The 17,407-nt window shown below is 41.8% G+C and overlaps 1 protein-coding gene across 1 annotated transcript in view; it reads right to left on the reverse strand.

The window, feature by feature from the left end:
* Nucleotides 1-16,708, reverse strand: part of LOC106570514 (endoplasmic reticulum membrane sensor NFE2L1) — a 44,562-nt gene extending 27,854 nt beyond the window's left edge. The window contains exon 1 of the mRNA XM_014142932.3: nucleotides 15,747-16,708. Coding sequence (XP_013998407.1) covers nucleotides 15,747-16,310 — 564 coding nt within the window. The 5' untranslated portion in view covers nucleotides 16,311-16,708. The remainder of the gene's footprint in view (nucleotides 1-15,746) is intronic.
* Between the last annotated feature and the right edge of the window lie 699 nt (nucleotides 16,709-17,407).

Genomic DNA, 17,407 nt, shown 5'->3' on the forward strand with positions numbered 1-17,407 from the left:
AAAGGTCGGAAACTTTCAGTGAAATTTCCCATGGGAAGTTATTTTGCAAATTTAGCTTAAATTCATCTAAAAAGTTAGCTTATAACAGTGAACCTTTTTTGTGGGTTACACATAAGGCAATTCTAGGTCTGTGGCATATTTTGGTTAAACTATCCCCAATTCAATGGAATTGCAACCCTCTGCATTCCTCCATCACATGTACAGCTGATTCTCAAGATCTTGCACACTAATGAGATGCTATTGAGCCCACACTACAACACTGTATGAGCCAAGGACTACATGCTTTCTGGTAAGATTTGATTACAATACTGGGTGGGGTGAATATATTTTATATGACATACAGGATTTTTTGTTAACTAGTAAATAGTAGCCTACAGCAAAGTGTGTTTAAATAATTTGTAATTTGTTAACATTTTCTGCTAGTTAGTTTTAGCTTGCTTCAGCCTGCTAACTGAGGAGTGTTAATTCACCTGTTTCCATACATGTTTCATTTAAAAACATTTACTCGGGGTTACAAAAGGAGTTGTTTAATCTAACTGCTTAATGGTACTTGTTTCCCCCCCCTAATCTTTACAGGAAAATGCCACGTACACTATGTGATGTGTGGAGACACTTCACTGCAGCTAATGTAGAAGGAAAAGCTGTGTACATTTGCAAATAATGTGCCAAATCATATGTGAAGAATGCAACAAAGATGCAGAATCATCGGGCCAAGTGCATAAAGTTCCCTCAGCGCTCACAACAAGCAACCTCTGACAAAAGTCCCTCTACTTCTATTCGAGGTGAAAATTATGAACCAGGCACTTTATCGATAGCAACAGCCCATGGTCCTCCTGGAATCGGATGTTTTCTTGACTCAATGGAGGAACGTAGTCAGCGAAATGCTGATGAATGTCTTGCTCGAGCTGTGTATGCAACTGGTTCACCTCTGATGCTCAAAGGCAATGTGTATTGGAAGAGATTAATGAATGATCTTCGCCCAGCATACACCCCTCCAACCAGACATGCTTTATCTACTCATTTGCTGGATGCAGAGTTCAGAATTCAAGTGAAGGTCAAGCAAATCATAGAGAAAGCAGACTGTATTGCAATCATCTCTGATGGGTGGTCGAATGTTCGTGGGCAAGGAATAATTAACATCATCGCCACCCCTCAACCAGTATTCTACCAGAGCAGACAAGGGACAGACACCGGTCTCTACATTGCAGATGAGCTGAAGGCAGTCAATGACCTTGGACCACAGAAGGTATTTGCACTGGTGGCAGACAATGCTGTGAACATGAAGGCTGCTTGGTCTAAAGTGGAGGCCCATTGGCTGTGCTGCTCATGCATTGAATCTGCTCAAGAACATATCACTGAAAACAATGGATACACTCAACAAGAGAGTCAAGGAAATGGTTAGGTATGTGAAGGGTCATCAAATTATAGCAGCAATCTACCTCACCAAGCAAAGTGGGAAGAATAAGAGCACCACATTGAAGCTGCCCAGCAACACCCGTTGGGGTGATGTCATCATGTTGGACAGTCTCCTGGAGGGGATAGAGTCTCTCCAAGAAAATGGCTAGATCACAGTCTGCCAATATGGCCAGCCCCATCAAGAGGATCCTCCTAGATTATGTATTTTGGGAGAGTAGTAAGCAGCCTGAAACCAATAGCAGTAGCCATTGCACAGATTGAGGGAGACAATGCCATCCTGTCTGATGTTCAGACTCTGCTTGCAGATGTAAGTGAAGAAATCCATACTGCCCTGCCCACTTCACTGTTGCTCCAAGCAGAGGAAATTGCAGTTCTGAAATACATCAAAAAGCGTTAAGACTTATGCCTGAAGCCCATACACACCGCAGCGTACATGTTGGACCCCAAGTATGCTGGAAAGAGCATCCTGTCTGGTGTAGAGATCAACAAGGCCTATGGTGTCATCACTACCGTGTCTCACCACCTTGGCCTGGATGAAGGCAAGGCTCTTGGCAGTCTGGAAGAGTACACTTCCAAGCAAGGGCTTTGGGATGGAGATGTAATATGGCAGTTGTGCCAACATATCTCATCAGCCACCTGGTGGAAGGGACTTTGTGGATCTGAGGCTCTTTCCCCTGTTGCCTCCATCATACTCCAAATCCCGCCAACATCAGCCATCTCAGAGCGCAACTGGTCCTTGTTTGGGAACACACACACCAAAGCAAGCAACAGGCTGACCAATACAAGGGTTGAAAAATTGGTGGCCATCCAGACAAATGAGGCTTTTTGAGCCTGACAAGCCATCCTCAACAAGGTTGGAAAGTGACGATGAGGCCACAGAGTCTGATGTTCAAGAGGTGGACATTGAGGAGGTCCAGGGAGAAGACATGGAAGCCTGAGAGGAAGACAACCAAAGCTTTAGTTTCTAGACTATCATTTTACAGATGTATGTTGAAAATGTTTTTGGGATATGTGATGGATCATTGGGGGATCATTCAATATTCCCTTTCTTTTGTTGTTCAGTGAGCTAATCCCATGTGAGGAGTCAACTCAATTAAGTTCAATTCGTAAAAACATTTTTATTTAATTTTTTTCTATTGGAAGGATTTAATCATTTGCAATTATGTCTACTTATGATAAGGTTTATGTTTCTGTCTCCATATGATATGGTAAATATATCCAATGGAAAAAAACAACTACATTTAAATGGTATTAATATTAATTTGCAAATATTCCCGTTAATTCCCAAATATTCCTGTTAATTCCCACGGAAAGTTTCCACCTCTGAATATTCCCAAAATTGGCAACCCTTATCCTGACTGGGCTCCCAGTCCCTGGTGCTGAAAAACATCCCCACAGCATGATGCTGGCACCACCATGCTTCACCGTGGGGATGCTGCAAGGTTTCCTCCAGATGTGACGCTTGGTATTTCAGGACAAAGAGTTCAATCTGTGTTTCATCAGATCAGAAAATCTTGTTTCTCATGGTCTGAGAGTCCTTTCGGTGCCTTTTGGCAAACTCCAAGCAGGCTGTCATGTGCCTTTTACTGGAGGAGTGGCTTCAGTCTGGCCACTCTACCATAAAGGCCTGATTGGTGGAGTGCTGCAGAGATGGTTGTCCTTCTGGAAGGTTCTCCCATCTCCACAGAGGAACTCTGGAGCTCAGTCAGAGTTACCATTGGGTTCTTGGTCACCTCCCTGACCAAGGCCCTTCTCCCCCGATTGCTGAGGTTGGCCGGGCGGCCAGATCTAGGAAGAGTCTTGGTGGTTACAAACTTCTTCCATTTAAAAATGGAGGCCACTGTGTTCTTGGGGACCTTCAATGCTGCAGACATTTTTTGGTACCTTTCCCCAGATCTATGCCTTGACACAATCCTGTCTGGGAGCTCTACGAACAATTCCATCGACCTTTGAGCTTGGTTTTTGCTCTGACATGCACTGTCAACTGTGGGACCTTATATAAAACAGGTGTGCGCCTTTCCAAAACATGTGCAATCAATTGAATTTACCACAGGTAGACTCCAAGTTGTAGAAACATGTCAAGGATGATCAACAGAAACAGGATGCACCGGAGCACAATTTCCAGTCTCATAGCAAAGGTCTGAATACTTAAGTAAATACATTTACAAAGAATTCTAAAAACCAGTTTTTGCTGTGTCATTATGGGGTATTATGCATAGATTGATGAGGGGGAAAATATTGATTTAAATGGACAGTGCTTTCTAAGGTGATGATTGGGCGGAATATCACCGGTCACACAGCTCCTCAAACATCAACTTTTGTTACAACGCTCTCCGTGTGTTATCTAGCCTATGCAATGGTCTATATAAAATGGGGTGTTACTAAGGCTGTTGAGGTAACCGTATTACAGCCACACTGGCCGTCATGAGTCTTGACCGCAGTAAACATGCTAATGACGACCAGGTCCTAATGGCCTGGTACTCAGGGCTCTATTGTCTCTCCATCAGGTCCTGATTAGAGGTTGACCGATTATGATTTTTTGATGCCGATTATTGGAGGACCAAAAAAATCTGATACCGATTTAAATCGGAGAATTTTTTTTAATGTATTTATTTATATGCAATAATGACAATTACAACAATACTGAATGAACACTTATTTTAACTTAATATAATACATCAATCAAATCAATTTAGCCTCAAATAAATAATGAAACGTTCAATTTGGTTTAAATAATGCAAAAACAACATGTTGGAGAAGAAAGTAAAAGTGCAACATGTGCCATGTAAAAAAGCTAAGTTTAAGTTCCTTGCTCAGAACACATGAAAGCTGGTGGTTCCTTTTAACATGAATCTTCAATATTCCCAGGTAAGAAGTTTTAGGTTATTACAGAACTATTTTTCTCTATACCATTTGTATTTCATATACCTTTGACTATTGGATGTTCTTATAGGCACTATAGTATTGCCAGTGTAACAGTATAGCTTCCTTCCCTCTCCTCGCCCCTTCCTGGGCTCGAACCAGGAACACATCGAAAACAGCCACCCTCGAAGCAGCGTTACCCATGCAGAGCAAGGGGAACAACTACTCCAAGTCTCAGAGCGAGAGACGTTTGAAACGCTATTAGCACACACCCCGCTAACTAGCTAGCCATTTCACATCGGTTACACCAGCCTAATCTCGGGAGTTGATAGGCTTGAAGTCATAAACAGAGCTGTGCTCGAAGCATTGCGAAGAGCTGCTGGCAAACGCACAAAAGCGCTGTTTGAATGAATGCTTACGAGCCTGCTGCTGCCTACCACCGCTCAGTCAGACTGCTCTATCAAATATCAAATCATAGACTTAATTATAACATAACACACAGAAATACGAGCCTTAGGTCATTAATATGGTCAAATCTGGAAACTATCATTTCGAAAATAAAACGGTTATTCTTTCAGTGAAATACGGAACCGCCCCGTATTTTATCTAACGGGTGGCACCCATAAGTCTAAATATTCCTGTTACATTGCACAACCTTCAATGTTATGTCATAATTACGTAAAATTCAGGCAAATTAGTAAGCAACGAGCCAGCCGGCCCAATCTGTTGCATATACCCTGACTCTGCGTGCAATGAACGCAAGAGAAGTGACACAATTTCCCTAGTTTAATATTGCCTGCTAACATGAATTTCTTTTAACTAAATATGCAGGTTTAAAAAAAGATATACTTCTGTGTATTGATTTTAAGAAAGGCATTGATGTTTATGGTTAGGTACATTTGTGCAACGATTGTGCTTTTTTCGCAAATGCGCTTTTGTTAAATCATCCCCCATTTGGCGAAGTTGGCTGTCTTTGTTAGGAAGAAATAGTCTTCACACAGTTCGTAATGAGCCAGGCAGCCCAAACTGCTGCATATACCCTGACTCTGTTGCACAGAACGCAAGAGAAGTGACACAATTTCCCTAGTTAAAATAAATTAATGTTAGCAGGCAATATTAACTAAATATGGAGGTTCAAAAATATATGCTTGTGTATTGATTTTAAGAAAGGCTCTTTTTTCGCGAATGCGCTTGTTAAATCAATTGTTAACAGACAGATTATTTCACTATATAACAATTCCAGTGGGTCAGAAGTTTACATACACTAAGTTGACTGTGCCTTTAAACAGCTTGGAAAATTCCAGAAAATGTCATGGCTTTAGAAGCTTCTGATAGGCTAATTGATATCATTTGAGTCAATTGGAGGTGTACCTGCGGATGTATTTCAAGGCCTACCTTCAAACTCAGTGCCTCTTTGCTTGACATCATGGGAAAATCAAAAGAAATCAGCCAAGACCTCAGAAAAAAAACATTTGTAGACCTCCACATGTCTGGTTCATCCTTGGGATCAATTTCCAAATGCCTGAAGGTACCACGTTAATCTGTACAAACAATAGTACGCAAGTATAAGCACCATGGGACCACGCAGCCGTCATACCGCTTAGGTGCGAAAAGTGCAAATCAATCCCAGAACAGCAGCAAAGGACAGGCAGCCATCATACCGCTCAGGAAGGAGACTCGTTTTGTCTCCTAGAGATGAACGTACTATTCTGCGAAAAGTGCAAATCAATCCCAGAACAACAGCAAAGGACATTGTGAAGATGCTGGAGGAAACAGGTACAAACGTATCTATATCCACAGTAAAACGAGTCCTATATCGACATAACCTGAAAGGCCGCTCAGCAAGGAAGAAGCCACTGCTCCAAAACCGCCATTAAAAAAAGCCAGACTACGGTTTGCTACTGCACTTGGGGACAGAGATCGTACTTTTTGGAGAAATGTCCTCTGGCCTGATGAAACAAAAATAGAATTGTTTGGCCATAATGACCATCGCTATGCTTGGAGGAAAAAGGGGTAGGCTTGCAAGCCGAAGAACACCATCCCAACCGTGAAGCACGAGGGTGGCAGCATCATGTTGTGTGGGTGCTTTGCTACACGAGGGACTGGTGCACTTCATAAAATAGATGGCATCATGAGGGAGGAAAATTATGTGGATATATTGAAGCTACATCTCAAGACATCAGTCAGGAAGTCAAAGATTGGTTGCAAATGGGTCTTCCAAATGGACAATGACCCCAAGCATACTTCCAATGTTGTGGCAAAATGGCATAAGGACAACAAAGTCAAGGTATTGGAGTGGCCATCACAGAGCCCTGACCTCAATCCTATAGAAAATGTGTTGGCAGAACTGAAAAAGCGTGTGCGAGCAAGGAGGCCTACAAACCTGACTCAGTTACTCCAGCTCTGTCAGGAGGAATGGTCCAAAATTCACCCAACTTATTGTGGGAAGCTTGTGGAAGGCTACCCGAAACGTTTGACCCAAGTTAAACAATTTAAAGGCAATGCTACCAAATACTAATTGAGTGTATATAAACATCTGACCCACTGGGAATGTGATGAAAGAAATAAAAGCTGAAATAAATCACTCTCTACTATTATTCTGACATTTCACATTCTTCAAATAAAGTGGTGGTCCTAACTGACCTAAGATAGGACATTTTTACTAAGATTAAATGCCAGGAATTGTGAAAAACTGAGTTTAAATGCATTTGGCTAAGGTGTATGTAAACTTCAGACTTCAACTGTAAGTGTTCTTATGCTTATTTCTCAGCTGCTCATATTAAGTACAGCTCCGCTGTAAAAACGAAGTAGTCTACCAGGCATCATTGAAAAATGGACTGGCAGGAAAGCATGCTGCCTCTATTCGCTATTCCTGCCCATTGGATAATGGTCCATTTAAATTAAAACAAATTTGACATATTAGTAAAGACAAGATTACATTTTGAATAGTCTGATGTGTGAAAATATGGTCACTTGATGAGAAAACAGCTGTGCAGCCTGAGGGAAGTCTTCCCTGTGGCTCAGTTGGTAGAGCATGGTGTTTGCAACGCCAGGGTTGTGGGTTCGATTCCCATGGGGGGCCAGTACAAAAAATAATATATATTTAAAAAATGCATGAAATGAAATGAATGAAATGTATGCATTCACTACTGTAAGTCGCTCTGGATAAGAGCGTCTGCTAAATGACTAAAATGTAAATGGAATGTAAATGGAAGGAACAGTGCACAAGCTTTTTCTGCGACTCTTTCAAATCAATAGGCTATTGTCAAATCATATGTATTTATAAAGCCCTTCTTACATCAGCTGATATCTCAAAGTGCTGTACAGAAACCCAGCCTAAAACCCCAAACAGCAAGCAATGCAGGTGTATAAGCACGGTGGCTAGGAAAAACTCCCTAGAAAGACCAGTACCTAGGAAGAAACCTAGAGAGGAACCAGGCTATGAGGGGTGGACAGTCCTCTTCTGGCTGTGCCGGGTGGAGATTATAACAGAGCATGGCCAAGATGTTCAAACGTTCATAGATGATCACATCATGCAGCCCAGATACGTTTTTCATTTCTAAAACATTAAGGTTTGTATCATTCACAATTAAAGTTGCCAAACAACTCTAAACCTAGCATATAGGACCTGTTTCAAATGATCACTTTTACACTCAACATGGCCAATTTACTAGGCACACTCTTGCTCCGGAAAGGGAAAAATATCCTTTCTATTTTAGTCAATTATATTCAAAGGTTAAATTATATTCTTCATACTATAAAATCATAAAATAATAGCACGGGACTTATGCATATCTTGTCTTCTAAATGAACCAGCCTACAGCATGGAGCATAGCCAGGCCAACTCATTCTGTTCTTAGGACTTGACTCAAATAAATTATGGATTTATTGTGATGTACAGTATATTAAATTGATTTACTATACTTTTTAAATGTAAATGTTTCGAAGGCGGGCATCAGTAGCTTGTATGCATGGATGCCTGGAAATGCTAAACGTGCTTATGTTAATTAACGGTCAATTACCGTGAGACCGGCACGCTTTTGCATGACAATAACCAGCAGACAAAATGTCATGACCGCCACAGCCCTAGGTTACACAACACAAATCTAACAGCTGCAAGTGAAGTCGTGGGGGATAAGATAACCCGGTCTTTGACATTGGACACTCCCAAGCCACAGCAGTGTTTTTCACCACAGTGAGTGTGGGCCTTTGTCCCTACAAAAACACACCCAAGGCCCAAAGAGTGTAACCCTATGGGTGGAGAGAATAAGTCATTCAAAACCCACAACTTACATAACAGGGTCCGTCATGTTTTACCACAGGGGTGGATGAGAAAACAGCAAGAGTAGTGTTTGCATATACGTTAATGCCAGAGGCAAAGGGGATGACTAAAATTGAACTTAATCCCAGTCCTCTTCTGACTAGCTCTGTCTGGACATGTAAATTGTGAAAGTGGAACTTCAACTATAAGAAACAAAGTTTTGTAGCCTAAATCCAACTGTCATTGTTGTAAGAATGTAGAATTCCCTGCACCTTCTTTGGAAAGTGTTAGTATGTGATCTTCTGAACAGAAAAACTGAAACAAGGTTAGTATTAAATTAAACTCCCAGACCAAAAAAAATCGAAGTAAATTGATGTCATCCAAATCGTCTTTAACCTGTTGGGGATAGGGGGCAGTATTTACACGGCCGGATAAAAAACGTACCCGATTTAATCTGGTTACCACTCCTACCCAGTAACTAGAATATGCATATACTTATTACATATGGATAGAAAACACCCTAAAGTTTCTAAAACTGTTTGAATGGTGTCTGTGTGTATAACAGAACTCATTTGGCAGGCAAAAACCTGAGAAGGTTTCATGCAGGAAGTGGCCTGTCTGACAAGGTGTTGTTGTTCTTGCTTCTGTTTATTGAAGAGTCAGGATCTTAGCTGTAACGTGACATTTCCTACGGCTCCAATAGGCTCTCAGAGCCCGGGAAAAACCTGAACGATGACGAGGCAGCCTCAGGCTGAAACACATAATCGCCTTTGCCAAGTGGCCCATCAGAGGACAATGGAATTAGGCGCGTGCCCGATTCGACCCAGTGATATATTTTCCTTCGGCTGTTTACCTAATTGCAGATTCCCGGTCGGAATATTATCGCTTTTTTACGAGAAAAATGGCATAAAAATTGATTTTAAACAGCGGTTGACATGCTTCGAAGTACGGTAATGAAATATTTAGAAATCTTTTGTCACGAAATGCGCCGTGCGCACGACCGTTATTTACCATTGGGATAGTGTCTAGAACGCACGAACAAAACGTCGCTGTTGGAACATAACTATGGATTATTTTGGACCAAACCTACATTTGTTATTGAAGTAGAAGTCCTGGGAGTGCATTCTGACGAAGAACAGGAAAGGTAAGACCATTTTTCTTATAGTAAATCTGATTTTGGTGAAGGCTAAACTTGCCGGGTGTCTAAATAGCTAGCCCATGATGGCTGGGCTATGTACTTAAAATATTGCAAAATGTGCTTTCACCGAAAAGCTATTTTAAAATCGGACATAGAGTGCATAGAGGAGTAATGCATCTATAATTCTTAAAATAATTGTTATGCTTTTTGTGAACGTTTATCGTGAGTAATTTAGTAAATTGTTAGTAAATTCGCCGGAAGTTTGCGGGGTATGCTAGTTCTGAACGTCACATGCTAATGTAAAAAGCTGGTTTTTGATATAAATATGAACTTGATTGAACAAAACATGCATGTATTGTATAACATAATGTCCTAGGTGTGTCATCTGATGAAGATCATCAAAGGTTAGTGCTGCATTGAGCTGTCTTCTGGGTTTTTGTGACATTATATGCTAGCTTGAAAAATGGGTGTCTGATTATTTCTGGCTGGGTACTCTGCTGACATAATCTAATGTTTTGCTTTCGTTGTAAAGCCTTTTTGAAATCGGACAGTGTGGTTAGATTAACGAGAGTCTTGTCTTTAAATAGCTGTAAAATAGTCATATGTTTGAGAAATTGAAGTAATAGCATTTCAAAGGTTTTGAAAATCGCGCCACAGGATTCAACTGGCTGTTACGTAGATGGGCCGAATTCGTCCCGCCTAGCCCAGAGAGGTTAACTTCTTTGGGATAGGGGGCAGTATTTTCACGGCCGGATAAAAAACGTACCCGATTTAATCTGGTTACTACTCCTGCCCAGAAACTAGAATATGCATATAATTAGTAGATTTGGATAGAAAACACTCTAAAGTTTCAAAAACTGTTTGAATGGTGTCTGTGAGTATAACAGAACTCATATGGCAGGCCAAATCCTGAGAAGATTCCATACAGGAAGTGCCCTGTCTGACAATTTGTTGTCCTTCTGTTGCATCTCTATCGACATTACAGCATCTGTGTTGTAACGTGACACTTTCTAAGGCTTCCATTGGCTCTCTAAAGCCGACAGAAAGTGGAATGGGTTGTCTGCTGTCTCTGGGCAAAGTATAGGAGCAGAGTTTGTAAGTGGTCAGCCTGGGGACAGTGAGACTGGAGATGCGCGGTCACGAGAACTCGCCATGTTTTTCTTTCTCTCTTTGAATGAATACAACGTTGCCCGGTTGGAATATTATCGCTATTTTACGAGAAAAATAGCATAAAAATTTATTTTAAACAGTGTTTGACATGCTTCTAAGTACGGTAATGGAATATTTTGAATTTTTTTGTCACGAAATGCGCTCGCGCGTTACCGTTCGGATAGTGACCTGAACGCACGAACAAAATGGAGGTATTTGGATATAACTATGGATTATTTGGAACTAAAACAACATTTGTTGTTGAAGTAGAAGTCCTGGGAGTGCATTCTGATGAAGAACAGCAAAGGTAATCCAATGTTTCTAATAGTAATTCTGAGTTTAGGTGACCCCGAAGTTGGCGGATGTCAAAATAGCTAGCCGTGATGGCCGAGCTATGTACTCAGAATATTGCAAAATGTGCTTTCGCCGAAAAGCTATTTTAAAATCGGACATAGCGATTGCATAAAGGAGTTCTGTATCTATAATTCTTAAAATAATTATGTATTTTGTCAATGTTTATCATGAGTAATTTATTAAATTCACCGGAAGTTTTCGGTGGGTATGCTAGTTCTAAACATCACATGCTAATGTAAAAAGCTGTTTTTTGATATAAATATGAACAAAACATGCATGTATTGTATAACATAATGTCCTAGGAGTGTCATCTGATGAAGATCAAAGGTTAGTGCTGCATTTAGCTGTGGTTCGGGTTTATGTGACATATATGCTTGCTTGGAAAATGGCTGTGTGATTATTTGTGTCCATGTACTCTCCTAACAATCTAATGTTTTGCTTTCGCTGTAAAGCCTTTGAAATCGGACAATGTGGTTAGATTAACGAGAGTCTTATCTTTCAAATGGTGCAAAATAGTTGATTGTTTGAGAAAATTTAATTGTGGTATTTTAGTTTGTTTTGTATTTCGCGCCGTGCGATGCCATTGGCTGTTGGCTAGGGGTTCCGCTAGCGAAATGGCTGTCCTCAACAGGTTAACTAGACTTGCCTTGGGCCTGCTGTATTTAACTTTTTAGGGTATAGGTGGCAGTATTTTCGATTTCGGATGAAAAGCGTGCCCAGAGTAAATTGCCTAATACTCGGGCCCAGAGTAAAATATTTGAATATTATTAGTAGATTTGGATACAAGACAATGAAGTTTCTAAAAAACTGTTTGAATGATGTCTGTGGTATAACAGAACTCAAATGGCAGGCAAAAACCGGAGAAAAATCCAACCAGGAAGTGGGAAATCTGATGCTTGTAGTCTTTTCAAGTCATTGCCTATCTAACACACAGTGACTTAGGGCTCATTTTGCACTTCCTAAGGCTTCCACTAGATTTCAGCAGTCTTTAGAACCTTGTTTCAGGCTTTTGCAGTGAACAGAGAGCGAACAAGAAGGCCGGGAAGTTGGTGACTCAGAAAATGACATGAGTTCATTGGTGCGCATTGATGTGATGAGGTAGCTGTGTTCCATAATGTTTTTCAAGACATTGGAATCGTCCGGTTGGAATATTATTGAAGTTTTATGTTAAAAAGGCCATAAAGATTGATGCTATACAACGTTTGACATGTTTCTACGAACGTAAATATAACTTTTTTTTTACTTTTCGTCGTGCTTCCTACATTTGGAGTAGCTTATTGAACGCGCAAACAACAAGGAGGTATTTGGACATAAATTATGGACTTTATCGAACAAAACAACATTTATTGTGGACCTGGGATTCCTGGAAGTGCCTTCTGATGAGGATCAAAGGTAAGTGAATATTTATAATGCTATTTATGATTTTAGATGACTCAAATGGCGGGTATCTGTATTGCCTGATGTATTTTTCTGAGCGCAATACTCAGATTATTGCAAAGTGTGCTTTCCCGTGAAGCTTTTTTGAAATCTGTCACAGCGGTTGCATTAAGGAGATGTTTATCTATAATTCTTTGAATAACAGTTGTATATTATATCAACGTTTATGATGAGTATTTTTGTAAATTGTTGTGCTGATTCACCAGAAGTTTTGTTGGCAAAATATACTGCTCAAAAAAATAAAGGGAACACTTAAACAACACATCCTAGATCTGAATGAAAGAAATAATGTTATTAAATACTTTTTTCTTTACATAGTTGAATGTGCTGACAACAAAATCGCATAAAAATAATCAATGGAAATCCAATTTATCAACCCATGGAGGTCTGGATTTGGAGTCACACTCAAAATTAAAGTGGAAAACCACACTACAGGCTGATCCAACTTTGATGTAATGTCCTTAAAACAAGTGAAAATGAGGCTCCGTAGTGTGTGTGGCCTCCACGTGCCTGTATGACCTCCCTACAACGCCTGGGCATGCTTCTGATGAGGTGGCGGATGGTCTCCTGAGGGATCTCCTCCCAGACCTGGACTAAACATCCGCCAACTCCTGGACAGTCTGTGGTGCAACGTGGCGTTGGTGGATGGAGCGAGACATGATGTCCCAGATGTGCTCAATTGGATTCAGGTCTGGGGAACGGGCGGGCCAGGCCATAGCATCAATGCCTTCCTCTTGCAGGAACTGCTGACACACTCCAGCCACATGAGGTCTAGCATTGTCTTGCATTAGGAGGAACCCAGGGCCAACCGCACCAGCATATGGTCTCACAAGGGGTCTGAGGATCTCATCTCGGTACCTAATGGCAGTCAGGCTACCTCTGGCGAGCACAGAGGGCTGTGCAGCCCCCCCAAAGAAATGCCACCCCACACCATGACTGACCCACCTCCAAACCGGTCATGCTGGAGGATGTTGCAGGCAGCAGAACGTTCTCCACGGCGTCTCCAGACCTGTCACGTCTGTCACGTGCTCAGTGTGAACATGCTTTCATCTGTGAAGAGCACAGGGCGCCAGTGGCGAATTTGCCAATCTTGGTGTTCTCTGGCAAATGCCAAACGTTCTGCATGGTGTTGGGCTGTAAGCACAACCCCCACCTGTGGGCGTCGGGCCCTCATACCACCCTCATGGAGTCTGTTTCTGACCGTTTGAGCAGACACATGCACATTTGTGGCCTGCTGGACGTCATTTTGCAGGGCTCTGGCAGTGCTTCTCCTTGCACAAAGGCGGAGGTAGCGGTCCTGCTGCTGGGTTGTTGCCCTCCTACGGCCTCCTCCACATCTCCTGATGTACTGGCCTGTCTCCTGGTAGCGCCTTCATGCTCTGAACAGTACGCTGACAGACACAGCAAACCTTCTTGCCACAGCTCGCATTGATGTGCCATCCTGGATGAGCTGCACTACCTGAGCCACTTGTGTGGGTTGTAGACTCCGTCTCATGCTACCACTAGAGTGAAAGCACCGCCAGCATTCAAATGTGACCAAAACATCAGCCAGGAAGCATAGGAACTGAGAAGTGGTCTGTGGTCCCCACCTGCAGAACCACTCCTTTATTGGGGGTGTCTTGCTAATTGCCTATATTTTCCACCTGTTGTCTATTCCATTTGCACAACAGCATGTGACATTTATTGTCAATCAGTGTTGCTTCCTAAGTGGACAGTTTGATTTCACAGAAGTGTGATTGACTTGGAGTTACATTGTGTTGTTTAAGTGTTCCCTTTATTTTTTTGAGCAGTGTATTATCTGAACATCACACGCCAATGTAAAATGGGGTTTTTGGATATAAATATGAACTTTATCGAACAAAACATACATGTATTGTGTAACATTGAGTCCTAGGAGTGTCATCTGATGAAGATCGTCAAAGGTTAGTGCTTAATTTTAGCTATATTTCTGGTTTTTGTGACCCCTCTCCTGCTTGGAAAATGGCTGTGTGGTTTCTTGTTGACGCTCTGTCCTAACATAATCTAACTTTATGCTTTCGCCGTAAAGCCTTTTTGAAATCGGACAATGTGGTTGGATTAAGGACAAGTGTATCTTTAAAATGGTGTAAAATAGTTGTATGCTTGAGAAATTTGAATTATGAGATTTTGTTGTTTTGAATTTGCCGCCTTTCAGGCTGTAATGCCTGAGAGGCTTTCTGAAACCTTTGGGTCTTTCAACAAATCTTTCTGGAAAATGTCATGAAGTTAAAGTTAAGTAAAGATAAGGGGGAAATTAACTTGTTTTATGCAACAGGGCCCTGGCCCTTTAATTGCGCATCTAGCACGTGATGAATGTGCCAGTCCAGCAATGGTTCTGTACTGATGCTGCTCATTTCATGTCAACGTTTGAAAATAAATATATACAAATGATATACTTCTGCCAGGTTAGCCTACTTTGCCGTTAACATTTAATTGACAAGGGTTTGGGGAAAGTATTTCTGTCAACCCACAAGATGATTATCACATCAACTGGCTACACACGGGAGTGAGACAAACATGCACCAGAGACAAATGCTGGAAATGAATTGGCAGATATTGTGTTAGGTTTGGCCATGTAAGCCAATAGTGGCTAACCAGGGATGTGATAATGTCAATGATGATTAGATAGTAGCTTGCGGTGTCTGGTACTTGTGAAATTTGTTCGTGGCTGTTTGCGGTGGAACACTTAAATTGCATGTACTTTCAGAATTGTTTGGTGGGCTGCGCTGGTAGCTCGCTATCGACCTGTTGGAGAGGAGACTGTCGATAATTTATTACGTTGTGCTTAGTCAGGAGATACCAATCTAAAGGTCATCTAGTTTTAAAAAAAAAAACATTCAACGTGAAAGTGAATGTAAAAGTTCAGCATGCCATGTGCATAGAACCTCAGTTGGTGTCATAACAGCAAGTTAGCTAGCTGGTAACGTTATTGGCCTAACGTTAGCTGTTTAGCTGGCTATCACAATACACTTGTCATTCCCACTGTCAGCTACACTTAGTGTAGTTAAAGGCCTAGTTCGCATTTCATCACAATAACTTCATGGGCGACACATTAGTTAGAGTAGATTAAGTTTGAAACCAGAAAGTTAGCTAGCTGGCTGCAGTACTCGCCTGTTTGGGTATCTCGCAGGCTCCGGTGCTGGGATAAGGCCCCGGCTCGGTGCTTAGTTGGGTGGCAGTCTGGCACTCCTCCTGCCGGCCTCTCAACCTAGCGCTAACAGTAGAACAGCTCTCGTCCTCGGCGAGAAGGTCAGAGTCGCTGGTCTCTTCCCCGGTGCTCTCTGACGACAGCCCCGCGTTAACATTACTGCTACTCGTGCTGTTCGGTGGCTCTCCGAATTCCGATCTGTCAGGTACTTGGTGCACGAGCCACGCGCTCAACTGCGTAGGGAACCGGGCGGGCGACCCAAGCGCCCTCACCTCGTCCAGAAGCCGCCGGCTGGCGAAGAAATAGTCCAACTCCGGACATTTGGGGTGCACGCTGTACCCGTCCCAATTGTCCCTCAAACTGTGAAACGGTGTCTGGATAAAGGCTGAGCTGGGACCCTCGTTAATCTCTAACGGTGAGTAGTAGCCGTTCCAGTAGCTGTCGACATCCACGCGAACTCCGATCAAACTGAGTAAGATCGTAAACTGGATTAGTCCCTCTGTGAAGTATTTCTTCACGTTTTGCATCTTTTTATTTTTTGGTGGAAGAACGTCAATAAAGAGAAACGCTGGTCCCAGAGTTCCCTTTAGCTCACTAAACAAAGACAATGCAAAACAAAAGAGCACGAGTTCCTTTCCCCTGTCAGACAAAGAGGTCCGCCCGTCCTCGGCGAAAACGTTAGCTAGCTACTGCACTACCGGCTTCTGATAACTTCCTGACAGAAACATGCTCTTAAACGAACAACTGTACCACGATCACATATAATTAACAATTTAATCATAGATGAAACTATAATTCACTGGAATCTCCCTTGTTTATTTGTCTGCCTTGTTTTAATCTAATTATAATATAAAATATATTCCGAATCGGTTCTCTCCAGGGTTTAACGTTTATGGCTCTCTCACTCCCTACCCGCGGCGTGGAGGAGTCTTGGGGAAAGATTTGCATAGTTTACACAAACTAGGCCCATAGCTCATCGCAACAGGCTGAAAATGTATTCTGTCATGTAGTGAGCCAATTGTAGCATCCCACCGCTCTTAGTTAAATAAAAAATAACGCCCCCTTCGTTGGATTTCTTGCCCAAACAAGAACATACATTTATACTTAGCAATGTGCTTGAAAGTAATTTTATTTAATCTTGCAATATCTTAAACGGTTTACAATGTGTATCACAAGAACATTACCGTTATTTTGGAATGTTACTTTGTCCTTTAGTGTCAGGGGCGGGACCTCGACAGTACTTCCGGTGACATTTTCTTCATGACGTTTGTCCCACTGTCCTGCTTTCAACACTACACAATATGCACAGTACAGTGTTCACAACCATGTACCAAACAGGTCATGTTGTTCTTGGGAACTCAGCAATTAATTCAAACATGTTTCAATAAAGTCTTTAGTTATGAATGATAGGTATGAAGAGGATTAAGTAACTATGTGAAACATAAGGCTTCCACGAGAGAGTGCTGCTGTTGCCAATCTATTGCCTGTCTGGAGGTTGTGTTCCATGACAGAACACAGTCCTTCATCTCCTTCTCCCACCCTCAATAATGATATATATTGGTACATTTGATTTGTATTTTCTCTCACACAATAAAAAATATTGATGCCTAGAAAAATAAAAATG

This window comes from Salmo salar, chromosome 14 (assembly GCF_965601325.2).
Source record: "Salmo salar chromosome 14, fSalSal1, whole genome shotgun sequence".
NCBI classification, from domain to species: Eukaryota; Metazoa; Chordata; class Actinopteri; order Salmoniformes; family Salmonidae; genus Salmo; species Salmo salar.